This window comes from Corylus avellana, chromosome 4, assembly GCF_965113065.1.
Source record: "Corylus avellana chromosome 4, dhCorAvel1.hap1.2, whole genome shotgun sequence".
NCBI lineage: Eukaryota > Viridiplantae > Streptophyta > Magnoliopsida > Fagales > Betulaceae > Corylus > Corylus avellana.
In genome coordinates, this window is record NC_142493.1 from 35,544,880 (window position 1) to 35,560,810 (window position 15,931).

At 36.4% G+C, this 15,931-nt stretch overlaps 2 protein-coding genes across 2 annotated transcripts; one reads left to right on the plus strand and one right to left on the minus strand.

The window, feature by feature from the left end:
* Positions 1-1,150: 1,150 nt before the first annotated feature.
* On the minus strand, positions 1,151-3,870 carry ACOS5 (acyl-CoA synthetase 5). Its single transcript, XM_059592649.2, has 6 exons — positions 3,451-3,870; positions 2,747-3,328; positions 2,449-2,647; positions 1,973-2,118; positions 1,625-1,692; positions 1,151-1,541 (listed from the first exon to the last, which is right to left on the minus strand). Exons 1-6 carry the CDS (start codon positions 3,868-3,870, stop codon positions 1,307-1,309), a joined length of 1,650 nt encoding a protein of 549 aa, XP_059448632.2. The 3' UTR covers positions 1,151-1,306.
* A 903-nt stretch (positions 3,871-4,773) lies between these two features.
* Positions 4,774-14,489, plus strand: LOC132178865 (MBOAT (membrane bound O-acyl transferase) family protein). Its single transcript, XM_059591438.2, has 19 exons — positions 4,774-4,978; positions 5,074-5,138; positions 5,215-5,396; positions 5,533-5,581; positions 6,023-6,126; positions 6,236-6,300; positions 7,367-7,437; positions 8,452-8,511; positions 8,670-8,783; positions 10,050-10,174; positions 10,278-10,329; positions 11,068-11,130; positions 11,231-11,340; positions 11,432-11,524; positions 11,646-11,727; positions 12,814-12,891; positions 13,733-13,808; positions 13,899-13,948; positions 14,057-14,489. Exons 1-19 carry the CDS (start codon positions 4,837-4,839, stop codon positions 14,096-14,098), a joined length of 1,623 nt encoding a protein of 540 aa, XP_059447421.2. The 5' UTR covers positions 4,774-4,836; the 3' UTR covers positions 14,099-14,489.
* The last annotated feature ends 1,442 nt before the right edge of the window (positions 14,490-15,931 follow it).

Consider the following 15,931-nt stretch of genomic DNA (forward strand, 5'->3'; position numbering starts at 1 on the left):
AAAAGTCAGCTTAAAATCAAAATTTAATGCTTTGTTATACAAAAGTAGCTAGTATTTTATAGACCATTAGATTTAAAATGAAGGGCCACAATTTATAACATGAGAATCTCTAATTTTAAGTAATTGGAGGAGATTTCAATTCAGGCTTGACCACCACTAAGAGCATTCCCAATAGAAGAGCTAAATGTTACTTTTATCTAAAATAACTCTTTAAATGTTTAAAAAACCCCATACATTGGATTAGCTGAAAGAAAATGTAAAATATATATTTGATTATAAGAGTTAAAAAAAAACAGCTAAATGTAGCAACACTTTTCAATGGAGCTATTTTATTTTTCATTGTTTCTCTCACCTATTTTCTCTTTTTCCCAAATCTTTTCTTACTTTTTCTCTGCATGTTCTCTTTTTTCTAAAACTTTTCCCATTTTTTCTCACATGTTCTATTTTTTTTCAAAACTTTTATTGCTTTTAATAATATTTTAATAGAATAGATAGAAATATAATTAATCGAATGTAGAGACATTTAAAAATAGTTTAGCTAAACTAGATAAAAGTGAATTTTAAAAAACTATTTTACATAAAAATATGGCTCCTCTATTGAAAATGCTCTAAGTCACTAACAACCTTTTATAGGTAGCCCAACTATTCCCCATAAATATGTTCAAGGGTGCCCGGACCCCACTCTCCCCCACCTTTTTTTTGTGTGCAGTTATTTTGTTAACCCTAACAAAAAAAAAAACAGGACATCACATAAGAAAATGGACATTTTGGACAATTTATGTTCAAAAAGGTCGCGTGGGGAGCATGTGATGCGAGCTCCATCTAAATTGACAGATAGAAAAAAAAAACTAAGGACGGGTGGTAACTGGTAAGTATTACGGTTAGGTAGTTGATAGCCGAAACCAAATGAGTGATACCCCAAGTAGTTGGTAGCCAAAATTAAATGAGTGATACTTTGGGAGGTAATGTAATACCACCACCAAAACACATCGAATTAAAAAAAAAAAAAAAAAAAAAAAAACTAAGGAATAATTTATCTATAATTCAAACACTAACCCAAGGGAGATTTAATAATATTGTATGACAGACTAAAAACACTACAAAGACTAATAGTTAACAAGAGAGCTTCAATAAATAGGGATTAAGAAATTTAGCTTTAAAAACACTTAGAAATTTTGAAAATCAGGAAAAACGTTCAGACGATCGGTGTAACGTCCGGACAATGCCACGTCATTTAATCACAAAGTCTCAGTGATCAGAAGGCGCAGGAAGGCCGTGATGTTATTCGAAGATTGGACTGCGTTGGTTAGCTGTGGAGATTTGCCCGCATCTTTCCTATCATCTTCTCTCTAATAAGCCTTCTCATTATTTTCCCAGAAGGTGATTTTGGGATGGTGTCCACAAAGTGCACCACCCTCACTTTCTTGTAATGTGCAACATTTGATGCGACGTAGTTTATGACGTCTTCTTCACTCTCGTTTCCACCTGGGCTCAGCACAACGCTTGCAGCTGGGATCTCCCCGGCCTCCTCATCAGGCAGTCTGAAAATTCCATAGCACCATTATAAATTCGAGAAACATGTTAATTATGAACAAAAAAGAAGAATAAAGATGCTGATGCTCACGGCACTACGGCTGCGTCTTCAATTGAAGGATGAGTAAGAAGAATAGCCTCTAGCTCAGCAGGAGCCACCTGCGAAGGAAATTAATGTATTTGTCCCAACTTGGTAAATGCTTAATTTTCTTCATCCGGGACAAATTGTTCTTTCAAATTTTCTCCAATCTAGTGAATTAAACTTGTATTTGTCTCTTCATATGAATTTTTAAACTTGAATATTATGATATTGAATTATTGAACTCACATTCGATCTCTAGTTTCCAAGCAATCAATTAAACCTTGAATTTGAAACAATTCTTTAATTTTTCCTTATCTCGCTGTTTGAGTGCTAACCCGTAACATGTCAGGGACTTACTTGAAAACCTTTGTACTTGATTAACTCCTTAATGCGATCCACAATAAAAATATTTCCTTCATCATCTATGAATCCTATGTCACCACTGTGAAGCCACCCTTGCTTGTCAATGGTCCGGGCAGTCTCCTCCTTATTATTATAATAACCTGAAAAATTTATACCAATTAAGGAGCTATATATAACTAAAATATATATCTGAGTATAATGGTGGAAACAGTGCTAATTTATCTTACCATGCACATAAGAATATGTCTCTTAGCTTGGTCGAATTAATTAAGATTTTATGTTATCAGCCCTAAGAAGCGGAGGCCGTTTGGAGTAATTCATAATTCAGAAAATAAATGTAAGATAGCCGAATTCACATGTCCGAACAAAAAGATGGACTGCTCGAGACCTACTCGGATATATGGATTTCTCACCATTACTGCAATTTGGAGTACAGTAAAATTCTTATAAATTTCTATCATCTTATTTACCTTGCATTACGCATTCGCTTCTGACACAAATTTCACCAGGTGAATTCATGGGCAGGGATCGACTGGTGTCAGGATCAATAAATTTGACTTCCAAATTGGGAAGGATGAAACCCACGGAGCTTTTTTTCGCAAGGCGAGAGCCGGTTTCAGGATCCGCAAGGGTGAGCGTGATGCAGCTGTGCTCGGTGAGTCCATATGCCTGTAATTAACTCACAAATCAATTTAGCAAAAATTAATACACGTACGTCAAAAGCATATATATATATATATATATCACATGATTGTGCTGCTCATGCACCTCTTGGACCTGGACACCGGGGAACTTTTTTTCAAAGGCAGTAAGAAGCTCTGGTGCTAGAGGAGCCGCTGCAGACATAATGGCCTGGAGTTTGAGCTTGCTGAGATCAAATTCCCCCACTACTGGATTCTTAACCAATTGCAAGATAATTGGTGGCACAATTGGTGCGAATGTGATCTCTTGCGTGATCAGGGCATTCAGAAATGTTCGAAGTTCAAACCTCCCCATCACAACCACTTTTCCCTTGTTCCTAAGCGTGGAGCAACATATTCCGGTGATCCCATAAATATGAAAGAATGGAATTAGGCCTAGTGTAGTCACCTGACCCACCAGTTCCGGTGCTATGCTAAAGAGCGTGGAGCAAAGGTTAGCCACCAGATTTCTGTGAGTCAGCATTACACCCTTTGACAACCCTGTGGTGCCTGATGAGAATGGAAGGGCACACAGATCAGTCTGTTTCACATCCACCTTAACAGAGCTTGTGCCCGCTCGGTCTGCTGCTTCAAGCAGTTTGCTCCAATTCATGGCACCTTCAATGATTTCTTCACCCAGTATGATCGCTGGTAGGCCTAAACCTTTCACCTGCGCTTTTCAACATAATATAGCTTAGATATGCATTATATTAATTAATATACTCACAATTGGCTACCTTATAATGGATATATAGAAATTTTTTACAGATTTAGACCAATTTAATTAATTACCTTTTCGTAGCTTGGGCCATTTGTGACAATCAACTTGGCCTCAGCAGCCTCCACCTGATTTTTGATTTCTGATGCATGAGCAGTGGGGTTTGCACCTGAAAAAACACCTCCAGCAGCCATGATTCCCAGAGTAATAATGGCATACTCCGCAACATTTGGAAGTAAAACAATCACCACGTCTCCCTTGGAAAGGCCGAGAGACCTCAAGGCCTTAGAAAACCTCCTTGTGTCTCTAAGTACATCACCATAAGTAACTTCTTTTCCAGTCACAGTCTCCACAAATGCTACCTTGCCGGCATACGATTCAGCATCTTGAAGCACGAATTCTGGTAATGTAATATCAGGCACTGGAACAGCCGGAAATCGGCTTCGGAAAATATGCTCATCATCTTCAGCCAAATTTTGCGTATTAGTCTCCATAATTATGAATATATATGTGGATAGATGGGCAAGGGATCAGGATTGACCCGTGCTTTATAAGGAGGATGAGTTGTGAATTTTGTGATCATGTTTTGTGCATGGGATTATTGAGTTACTAACGGACAAGTGAGCGTGAGTTCTCGATGGGCTTTGGTTGGTGAGATTTTGTTGAATCATGTCACCGTCACAGGCTAACAGCATTCTTTCTACAACTAGCTTTGCACCAACTCATAAATGAAAATGCGTCAGAGACAATTCTCTATCTATCTTTGAACTAAAGAACGAAGAGGCATGAAACTGTAATCCTTTGCATGTGAACTTAAAAAGTTAAAAACATTGAGTCCTCTGTATCATGAATAAGATGTTACAAATATGGATGATTAATTGAATCTCGTATAATTAAACTGATATGGCTTCAGCATCTCAGAATTATTATCTATTTATTCATTTTAGTTGGGTTTAAAATAAAGGAATACGGTTATAGAAATTTATAATTTTATTTATTTGGATTGTGAGTTTGAAAAAAATTGAATTTTCTATAATTGATTTTAGGGAGTAAATAGCTAATGTTGTTTTTGGATTTTTTGGTACATTAATATGCAGGCTAATGTTAGAAATTACATTTTTATTTTAGAATCCTAATTGTCAGTTCCAAGTATTTTTTTTATTTTTTAACAATAACTAACTCAATAATTAGTTGAGATTGTCCCTTTAACATTAAAGATAATTATAAAATAAAATGTGGTTTACATTACTCATGAGTATGTACGTTTAGAATATAGAAAGGTCCCAAACGACACAGGTACTGTCTATGTCAACGACATATCGTTTGATGCATTTTCACAGGAAGCAGTGCTAGACTGCTAGTCTGCTAGATAGTATCATACAACGGTAGTGCAACTGGGAAATAGCGAAAGCGAAAGTAAATGAAGAAAGAGCGATTACCTTCCTCTACGGGTTGACGGTATGGCAGCCATGAAGAAGAACGATTCTCTTAGCAACAGTGATAATAGCAGGAGGTGGAAACGGAGAGAGCTCGGCCTACTCATCCTCTACGCGATTGTCTTCTACTTCATCGTCATCCGTCGATCCCTTCATATCTCTCGTGGTAACCAAAAATACCATAATCACCGATTACCAAATCCAATACTTCATTTTATTTGCTTCAAAATGTTTGTGATTTTGGATTCCACAAACTCACAGATCATCACTCCCGACTCTACGGTTTACGCCCCGGATGGCTCACGAAATTTACTCATCTTCCCAACGTACCTTCTCTCTGCCCTTCCCCCCCTTTTTGTTTCAATTTTACATAAAGAAATTTTATATTTTCCTTTGGTGCAGGATGTCTCGGATGCTCAATGGAGGAACTTTCGAGGAAATTTACCGATTCTTACCTTTGTTTTTGGGATATTTGCTTTGGTGGCCAATACATTGAGAGCGTATTTTGATTTAAAAGCGAGGGGGATGTCCATTGTTTGGCTTTTCATTTCTTTAAGTTACCTCTCATATCTGCACGGAGCTTGGTATGCGTTTTTCATTCATAACTCAATGATTTAGTAATATTTTGAACTCTTTTGTGATCCATGGGGTTTTTCCAACGTTAATATACTACTGACTCCCTTTTGTTCTTTCTCTCTTGCTTTATTTTCTGCTCTGCAGCATCATTTTCATCCTAGCAATCGCTTCACTTAATTATCTTCTAGTAAAGGTTCGTTTCTATTCTATTTATCTTGATTTCCTTGTTTGCGTGTTAGGCTTATAATGTCGACGCTTGATTTATTGCAATTTTATTTTTTTGATGAATTGCAAATTTTGACTTCATAAATTTGTATATTTTGGACTTCGGGATAATAAGACTTTGTTCCTTTAAGTTTTGAAATTTCTGCACACTTATAAGGCCCTGTCTTAATAGATAGAGCACATTTTGGCAGAGTTGTCAAAGTCACTTGAAAATAAGTATTCTACTGGTGTTTGTGTTTCTGAATCTTAGGGCTTATTTGAGTTCATCATTGCATTTGAGCGATGTTGTGATTTCTATTTTGACTTCCATGCTTCATTATTAGATTGTTAGTCCCTTAGTGTTGATTGTCATAGTTATCTACTGACGTTTCTAACTGTTCTCATATTTACTAGCGTTGCATTTCTGCAGATATTTGCACGAAAGAAGTACTTCTCACTTGTAATCTGGAGTTTCAACATCTTTTTTCTTCTATGCAATCGTGTTTATGAAGGATACTCGTTCTCGATAATAGGGTGCGTTTTGTTAACTATATCATTAAAGACTCGTGCAGTAGGTTTGTTTGTGAGATGCAAGATATTATGCCATATCTATTCAACACGGTTGTGTTTATATTTTGCCTAGGCAACAATGGGCTTATTTGGACAACTTCCGGGGATCCTTTCGATGGCATATTTGCTTCAATTTTGGTACTTCCATACGTCTTCAGTTGTTGTGGTTGAAGTTCCATATATTTCTTTGGCACATAATTGCTTGCATGAATGGTTTGTGTTATCATGTTGCATTTACTTTTTCATGTCATGTAATTGGAGCTTGTTATATTCTAACAGGCTTGCATCCGACTCTAAATTGAACCCACTGAATTTATAAGATGATTGTCTCCCAGAGGAAGTGATCAAGTAAATTTGTTTCATAAAAAGGATAATAAAAGGACTGTACTGGGACATTAATTAATTTATTGCTGAGGCATAGTTAGCTTTACTGTTGATCTAAGTGTCATATGGACTTTAGTTTCTTGGTGTTGGAATTGTCTGATGGATGAGTTCAGGACCTGATCAATTTGGAAGAAGATAAGGTATCGTGACTAGGTTAATCCCTGTTTGACTTACTGTTGCTGTTCTTGAGCTGTTACTGGGTTCTCTAGGAACCTATTTTCTTTTTGTACTCCCTGAAATGCGTTTGTCCCATATGTGGGCTATTGAATAAGCCTGACAAATAATATAGCTTCCATGAGTTGAAGCAGCAATATGCTTAACATCTATGTTATATTTGCAAGTCAATACTTGTTAGCACATATATCCACTCACATGTACTGAATGTTAGGATGTTTGAGTATTACCTATGAAGTTACAGCCCTTTTGTTTTCATAACGAGACCATACAATAAGAAAGGAACCTCCTTAGATCATATGGCCAGTAGTGGAACTAGAATTGGTAAGGCACTGTTTGACTTTAGCAATATGAAGTGGTCAAAACCCCATGAAAATAGGACTCTGAAACTTTATTATAATGAGATTGAGAATGTGTAAACTGTCCATGGCAGGTAAAATCCTGACTCTTGATTCTGTTAAATATTGTATCCTGTTTGTTAGAAGAAAATCACTTGAGCTGTTTTTGCTTGGATTTATCCTGAGAGGAAATTTTGTCATATAAAATGGAAGCATGATTCCAAAATATAAGTTCTAACTTTGAGATCTTGAGATATCAGCAACTGTGGTTTATATGGTTCTGTTTCAAGCTTCACTGTTTGTTACAGTTGTCTTGCGGATGATAAGCTTTGGATATGATTACCATTGGGCAAATCATGATTCTCGCTTTGATCAAAAGGTTTTTTTTTTTCCTCTGACTTCCATTCTACCTTTTCCCCCCTTTCTTTGATTGCATGGGTTTGCGTGCTCTCTGCTTAATATTCATTACTTGATTGTATTTGTAAGTACTTTTACCATATCTACTAGGAGATCAATACTGCAAACCTGCTAAGCTTGTGGCAATGATAGTTTCATACTCCCTCCATTCAATAACAATGCTTCGAATTGCCTTTTTTGTTGTGTCATAATTTTAGTTGGATCTACATTGGATCTCGCCTGAATCGGCCCATCTATCCCCCTGAGCATAAGTTTGTCCTTTTTTCAAAAGTCAAATTTCACATTTTTTGGACTTTCACATAATGGCATCTGTCATCACATGAAGTTTTAAAGAGATAGGTGGGAAAACAATACACCACTTCCTAAAAATGTGTGATTTTGCAAGTTGGACATTAATAATTTAGGGATGGAAGGAATCATACGAATATCAAGCTCCCAGGAGACAAATTTTATCTACAACATCCTAGGAGTAGTAGCTTTACTTTTTCCCTCAGAAACCATACATATTGTGCTAACATCTGATAGAGACTATATGCTCCTCTACATTGTGTTGGGTTGGAAAAGTTTAGTGAAAGATGAGTCTCTTTCCACCACTAATATTGATTGAAGAAGAATGGTGTTGTCGTGTTACATATTGCAGTGGAATGTGTTTTTTTTTCAGATGGCTATGTGTATGAGGGTTGCACCTGATACTTTATTGTTGAACATTGGCTCATTTGAATTTGAGGAGCTTAATTACAGTTCTGGTGTAATTTATTAGCTTATGCAGCTCTTTATGGTATAGTATCAGCACCTTGTATTTTGTTTAACACGGTGCCAATAGTGGACTTTATGTTCTGGTGGGAGCTTCACATGCTTTCCAATTAGCGGCATGCTTGCTTAAGGTTTTTGAATATATACAACTGATTGTCAAGGATCTAATGCTTTACAACTTAAGAAACTAGCTTTCATAACATTCACTCTCTGGCATTTGCAGAAGCATATTCAACGTTGTCATGTTTGCAAGTCTGGAAAAACTTGCTACCAACTTTTACAGGTTAGCTTAGCTGCTAATTTAGTACGAGCCAGTATTGTTTAGTTGCTGGAATCGGTTGCTGGAATCGGCTTTCATCTGAAGGGTCCCTTTATTTTTATTCATTTGTTGATTAGCTGAATATATTCCTCATTTTCATGACTATTCTTGTGCTTCTCCAGGAGAGAAGTGTCCAAAACGATAAGTATGCCCTTAGTATATACATTTGTTACTTGGTATATGCTCCCCTCTACCTTGCTGGGCCAATTATAAGCTTCAATGCATTTGCTTCACAGGTTTGTGAATTTTCTGTCGATTGTATTTTTACTTGTTTTCATAATTGTGTTCTGTTTATATGGAAGTGGTCTTTGTGATATCTGTTATGGTTGAAGTGGATCCTGAGCATGCTGTGTTTCGAGTATTATAAATTACAATGAAAAACATATTTCTTTGAGTTCAAGATACTTTTTTTTTTAAAAAAAAAATATTTATTTATTTTTATTTTTTATAGAGTAATAAAATAGGTGCAAAGAAAGGAGCACAACCCAGCACATGGGAGGTATGCAATAGAAACACCAAAAAACATACAAAATCTAATATCTAACAAAGGTTATTAGATCTAGAAACTCAATCATTTGCAGCCTTCTAATTGAGAAAGCAATTTTAAAACTCAATTATGGGGTTGGCTCAAGTCTTACGCCTTGGTCTTGGTGGCGTTTCCATCAGATCTAAGGTTTGAATCCCCTTAGATGCAAACATTCCTTGAGGCTAGTGCGTTGGATCCGTGTGTAGGGGATGCTTTACACGTGCTCGAGGTTTACCTGACAGGGATGAGTACACAAAGTGGCCCTGCTTTGAAGGGATTCCTCGTTATTAAAAAAAAAATGCATTCTACTCTCTCTATGAATATCACCACGTGAGGCACTGTGTTAGCACCTTTCAAAGGCATACTATATATATGCCTACATAATCTTTCATTCCAACAAATCAACAACCATACATCTCTATGCCTACAAGATCTTTCTTCCAAATAACCAATATTTCAACCACTGTATTGGGCATAGCCCTGGCAACTCAAAAAATGGAAAACACAAACAGCCATAACTCAGCAAATGTGTTTTGACAAGGGAATTTGCTTATTACACTCAAACTTCCTGCTGAAAGTTGGCTACAGTTGTCTGAACTTTTACTTGAATTAGCTACAATAATTAGATTTTAAATGTAGCCAGATCTCTGAACTTTTACTTGAATTAGCTACAATAATTAAAATGTAGCCAGATCTCTGAACTTTTACTTGAATTAGCTACAATAATTAAAATGTAGCCAGATCCTTCTTGTGATGTATCCAAACTAGTATTGAACTGTCAAGCTACACCCAATTTTCTTGAATGTTCTCCTTGTTGCTAGCCAGGATTTTTTTCTTTTCTTTTCTCAAATCTCCATACTATAGTAAATGCAATTGATATTGGTGAATTATCAACCTCACTGGATATCTATTTATTTACTTTTGAATCCTAGTATGTCTTGGAAAACTTATTTTCTCTATTGCAATTTTCTTGCAGTTAGACGTGCCTCAAAATAATTATTCTATCAGAGATATGGCTCATTACGGTTTACGCTGGGTATTCAGTCTTGTCCTAATGGAGCTAATGACACACCTCGTTCATTACAATGCCTTTGCAATCAGGTGAGTTTTGGAAACTTGAGGATCGACCTGTTTCAGATTTTTTTTTTTTTTTTTTCCTGTCCAGTCTTATTGTCTAGTAGTAACATTTGTCTCTGTCGATTAGTGGCTTGTGGAAACAGTTATCTCCGATGGACGTGTTCATTATCGGATATGGGGTAAGAGGTGAAGATTATTATGTATACAATAGATTTATTAGTCTTTCAACTAGGAATATGGTGATGTAGTAGAGCCATATATGTAGTGTATTTGATTGTGTGCATACATACTTTGCTGGGAACCTAGGTTCTATAATTTTGGTAATGATACCTTTGTTGTTTTTCTTTTGCTTGAGAAATGGAGCACTACAAATATTGTATGTATTAGCATTAGCATATAATACTATATTTCTACCTAGATCCAAAATGTGGAACTTTGAGTTTCGCCAAAGGTCCTCTAATTTCTCTCCTTCAGCACATCCATGTATACTCCTTATAGAATACGGCCTCATATTGTCTGTCTATTATAGTAAGTGCCCTTGGGCATGATGTAGTGCAAGTGGATCCTAGAACACAGGGTATCCATATGCACTAAAAGGATGCCAGGAATTTGTAGATAATGCATAAATCCACTATACTTATGAACTACGCATTGTTCTGAAACTTCAAAATTATTCAAGTCAGTGAGAATGATACTGAAAAACGTTTTTAGGAGTAAGAACCTAGAAGACATCCATTGTCTTGCATTACATGAAAACTTGAGCAATTATGCAAATTCTACATAAACAAGGAAATGATATTACTTCTCTTTCTTGAATCCTTTTGAGTTTAAGGTGTATATGTTTTGGATTTAAGTTTTCTCAATTTGGAATGAAATTACCATAATACTTTGTCTATCTTTATTCTTATGCTGGCCAGGTCTTAAACTTCATGTGGCTAAAGTTTTTTCTTATCTGGCGCTTTTTTCGGTTTTGGTCACTGGTATGTTGTTTTGAGTTACAATTTTTGCTTTACGCTTTAAGTATTGGTGTCTAAATACACGTGGGAAGAAGGTCATTTCTTTGTAATTATGTGCTTGTAGATATGTGGCATCGAGGCCCTAGAGAATATGCCAAGGTGTATAAATAATTGCCATAACTTGGAAGATTTTTGGAAAAACTGGCATGCTTCCTACAACAAATGGCTCGTGAGGTGCAACACTCAACTCCTTTATGTTTGTTTTCTCCTGTAATACTGTCTTTTGGCTATGGCATGTATGTTTTAGAACTGATTGCAATTTTAGGTATATGTACATTCCTCTAGGGGGATCTCGGAAGAAGCTGCTTAATGTATGGGTTATATTCACATTTGTGGCCATATGGCATGATTTAGAGTGGTAATCCAAGCTCCCCATCAAGTTTTTATTGTTCATTACTTCTTTCTGTTCTGTGAAATAGAAGCAGAAAATTGTTTAAAGCTACACACCTCTTCTGAGTTCTTATTGTTTTGGACATCAGGAAACTTCTTTCATGGGCATGGTTAACATGCTTGTTCTTTATTCCGGAAATGATACTAAAATCAGCCACAAGTGCATTACAGGTGATGTGTGCCTCTCTGCCAGATCTGTTTACTGTAATTTACTTCATTTTAGTAATTGCACTTACTTGTTTAGTTGTTATGCTTTTGGCTGTCAAGAATTATCCGATGCTGAATAGTCAGAAAAGTAGAAAACTATGATTTGTAATAAGAATCGTCAGAAGAAAAAATTAGGGTGCCTATGAATGACCATCAATACTTATTTTCATAATCCACCCTTGTTGACTGTATTTTTCTTTTATTTTCTTTTCTTTTTTTCTTTTTGATAAGTCAAAAGGAATTTATAAAAGAAATGGCTAAAAAGAAGAGGACACCACCCAATTACACAGAAAGCATGCAAGTGAGGATACCAGACAGAAAAACGATAAAAAGATAGAAAAGGAACAAAACTTATCTCAGAACAGGCAAACAATCAATAGAATCTATAGGGGAAGATGGCTTAGTGGAGAAAGAAAAGGTGGACATCTCATAAACAGCATGTTAAAAAAAACTCATCGTAAGCTGGGAGATTGACTTCACCCCTTTAGATACCCCCCTCATTCATCTCTGTCCAAATATTTTACATTGGACACAAAGGAGATGCTTTCAAAGCCACAGGATTCCTCCTAGCAAACCTGCCCTTCCAATATCCTTCGCCTACTCAAGCATAAACGTGGCCTGAAAATTTGAGAAAAAGTTTGCCATACGTCTTGTGCTATATGACAGTTCAAGAGCAAGTGGTTACCTCGCTGGTTGAATACACCTTTCATTATGCTGATATTATGCAGCTATAGTGGGGTCATAAGAGATGGCAATGGTGTCATCATGTGAAATTGAACAGGTCTTTTCTAGGGACCAATGAGGCAACTTTTGCGAAAGCACAAAAGAAGCACACTTTAACTGAAGACATAAAGTTATTAAGAATGGATGAATAGCTCTCTGTCACTGCACCAAATTAAGATCTCTATTCTATTGTCGTTATTATTGTTGCTGATTGTGTTGTCATTGAAGGTATAAATACCGTGCAGCTACATTCTTATCTTCCTTTTCTTAAATATATATCTCTGACAAGATTCTTGATGTTTAATTTCTATTATGTTCTATTGTCAGGTTGAGAGTGCTTTGGGGCGGTTTATCTTTCGTGAACTTAGTGCTGTTGCTGGTGCTATCACAATCACTTGTCTCATGGTCTGTCGCTACACTACATTTAAACAATAGCACAAATCAATGTTATGTTCCTTAAATTAGTCTGCAATAACTTGAGTAATTAGTTAGCATGTGATGCCTGTGTAAATTGGTAATATGTTTGGTTTTCTGAAGTGGTAACCAAGTAGATAAAAGCCAATGCCATCCGAATAATTCAAGTTTCCAACTGAGAAAGCAACTATGTCTGGACCTTGGTCTGAAAATTTCCCTGAAAGTAATCTGATAGTTCTTGTATATTAAGACCATTATGAAAACATTTCTGAAGCATCTATACTTTTAAGTAAGGCTCTAAAACTGAAAAGATACTTGTGTCTGTCTTTTGTGAGTTTTTCACTCTGAAAAGGTTGAAACCTCTTAGGTAGAGGACAAGGTAAATGGTTAAAATGAGTGCATTGCATGCATGCATTTAACAGTGCTTGGGTTTGAATCGGGCTCGATGTGGAGTACAAGTGAGGTAACTAGCAAAGAAAAATCGTTAAGTTGAATTGTTGTACATAATCTTTCTTGAATACATAGGTAGAGGAGAGGACAAGGTCACCTTTTTGCTAGTTCATGGATTGAAATTGGGCTCAATGCGAAGTACAAGTGAGGTGAATGGAAAATAAAAATGGAACCCTCTGTGCCCACTAATCCCACTAATCCTTGCCATACTACCATTTCAGGTTCATTGTGTAAATCTAGTTACCAAACTGATAATAATGAAAAAACAATGAGTTTTACATGGTCTCAATGCAAAACAAATACAAATGCCCTTTTCAAATGCCATTCCCTATCAAGATGTATCAATCTGCATACATTACCTTTTAAGTTGTTCATTGTGCAGGTTGCGAACCTTGTTGGTTATGTTGTTGGACTATCAAGCATTAATTGGTTGATATCTCATTTCCTTCAAAAAGAAGGTATGCCTAAATCTCAAACTCTTTACCTAAGTTTCCTTGTTTGCTTGGACAAATCCAGAGACAGGCCTAATGCAAAGTTCTATCATACAGGACTGTCTGTTCTGGCTGGCATGTTTCTAACATTTTATGTGGGGACAAAGGTAATGGAGAGAAAAGTATTCTTCTTAGTTTTGATCTCTTCTTAGAATACTAGCACCTTGGGCACCTGGTTATTTATAATTATTGGTCTGCACTTCCTTTTTGTGTAGCTTATGTTTCACATTGATGATGCCAAGCGCAGAAGGCACTAGAGTAAGGAAAGTGGCCTGTGAAGCTCCACTAGCTATTCCACATTGCCAAATGTCAATGTGGAGATTAATGAGTTGAAATCCAGTACTGGGGGTAGAATTTATTGAAGTTGAGAACCTCGATTCATTTGGGAGATTTTTCGGTAGAATTATGCATTGTAGTTCAGAGCAGTAGCCATTTCATGTTGTGCATTCTCTTGTAGTAGAAATTTCTTTTTATGTTAGGTCGTGTTTGGCACTCCAGATTGAATTAGTCAAATAGGGTTAGATTAATTTAGATTAGACTGGATTGATACGGTAGTGGATATGGATAATTGTTGTCAACATCGTATATTTGGAATCTGCCATATATATAACTATGTATAAGCTATATAATTTCAAAAATACCTTTACTGGGAAGCCAAACAAGCTGGGATATTAACATTTCTTTTGCTAAAAATTTTAAAATTATTAGGGAAAAAAAAAACACACAGAGAGATGGTATATACAAGCTTCTCCAATAAGCATTGATGTAAGTTCGAATAAGAGAAACCTTTGACTCTCTGGAAGAAAGATGCTATTCCCATTACCCAAAGCTAACTTTTGATATCCTTTTACCAAAGTACAAACCCCCCCTAAAAGAGGTGGTCTCTAGGCCGCTGGTTATTTTGACTAGTCTTGTAGTAAAAATTGTGTGAAAAATCACTCACATCTAATTAGCTATTTTAGTAAAAAAAAAAAAATTGTTGAGCTACTATCATGCTCGCGAACGCTCACCAAACGTAAAAGTAAAATTTTTTTATTCTATCATTCTCTCTCCTCTCATTTTTTTTTAGTCCTCTAAAGCAAACTCTCCCTTTCTAAACGAATTTTCGAATGTGAATGGTCACAACTCACAACCCAAAAAGAATTTCCTACGGGCTCAAATAATTCCAAAATTACCATCATTGTCAATAGTACAAAGACCCCTGTCTTGATTTTCCTTGTAAACAAACAGATGAAGAACCCTAAGTAATTGACAGAAACCAATAATTCACTTATATATAGGAAATAATTCATCAGAATCAGAACCGCAGATGTATTAATTGCAATAGCACAGCTATGACCAACATTTAGTAAAACTGAAGGTTAAATAAAAAAAGAAGGAAAAAACAATTATTTAGTTCAGCAAGTTATTTAGGAACCAATGATATCATTGCGTGGCGCCTCGACCTCGTGAATGATATGGGAACTCGCATGAAAATTTCACGTCGGTTGCATTATATAATGAGAAATATATATCTCCCATGAAAACCCTAATACAAATTAACCATAAAATCTCTCTACGCGATCAAACGCTTCAAAACCCACCCAAAACCATGAAACGTTCGCGCTCGTCAAGTTTTCCTTCCGTGAACTTCACCAAGTTCACATCTGTTGAACATGATCATCCAAAAAAGGCCGCGAAAATTCCAAATCCATCAGCCCCGGAGTTTAAATATGATGTTGATGAGCCGGAGCTCCAGGCTGATGGTAGTTGACCAATCATAGCGGTGAAGGTTGATCTGAACTTTGCTGCCCCAGAACTCCAGTCTGACTGTGATAGTTTTTCACCAACCCAAACAATACAACTCAAATCTATTTCTGATGGTTCTTCACCACGTGAAGCAGAGGAGATTTTGAAACAGGAGGCACAGTATTATTCTGATGCCGATAGTGAAAATCAAAACAAAGCGTTGGACTTGGATGCCGTTCTGAACCCATTGACTCATGCGTTGTTAGCAGTCCAATATGTTCCTCCAGAGAAAGCGGCGAAGGTTCTGAAACCCTTGGGGGAAGAGACACAGCCCCAAAAACGTATCAGGCTGTTTGGTGTTG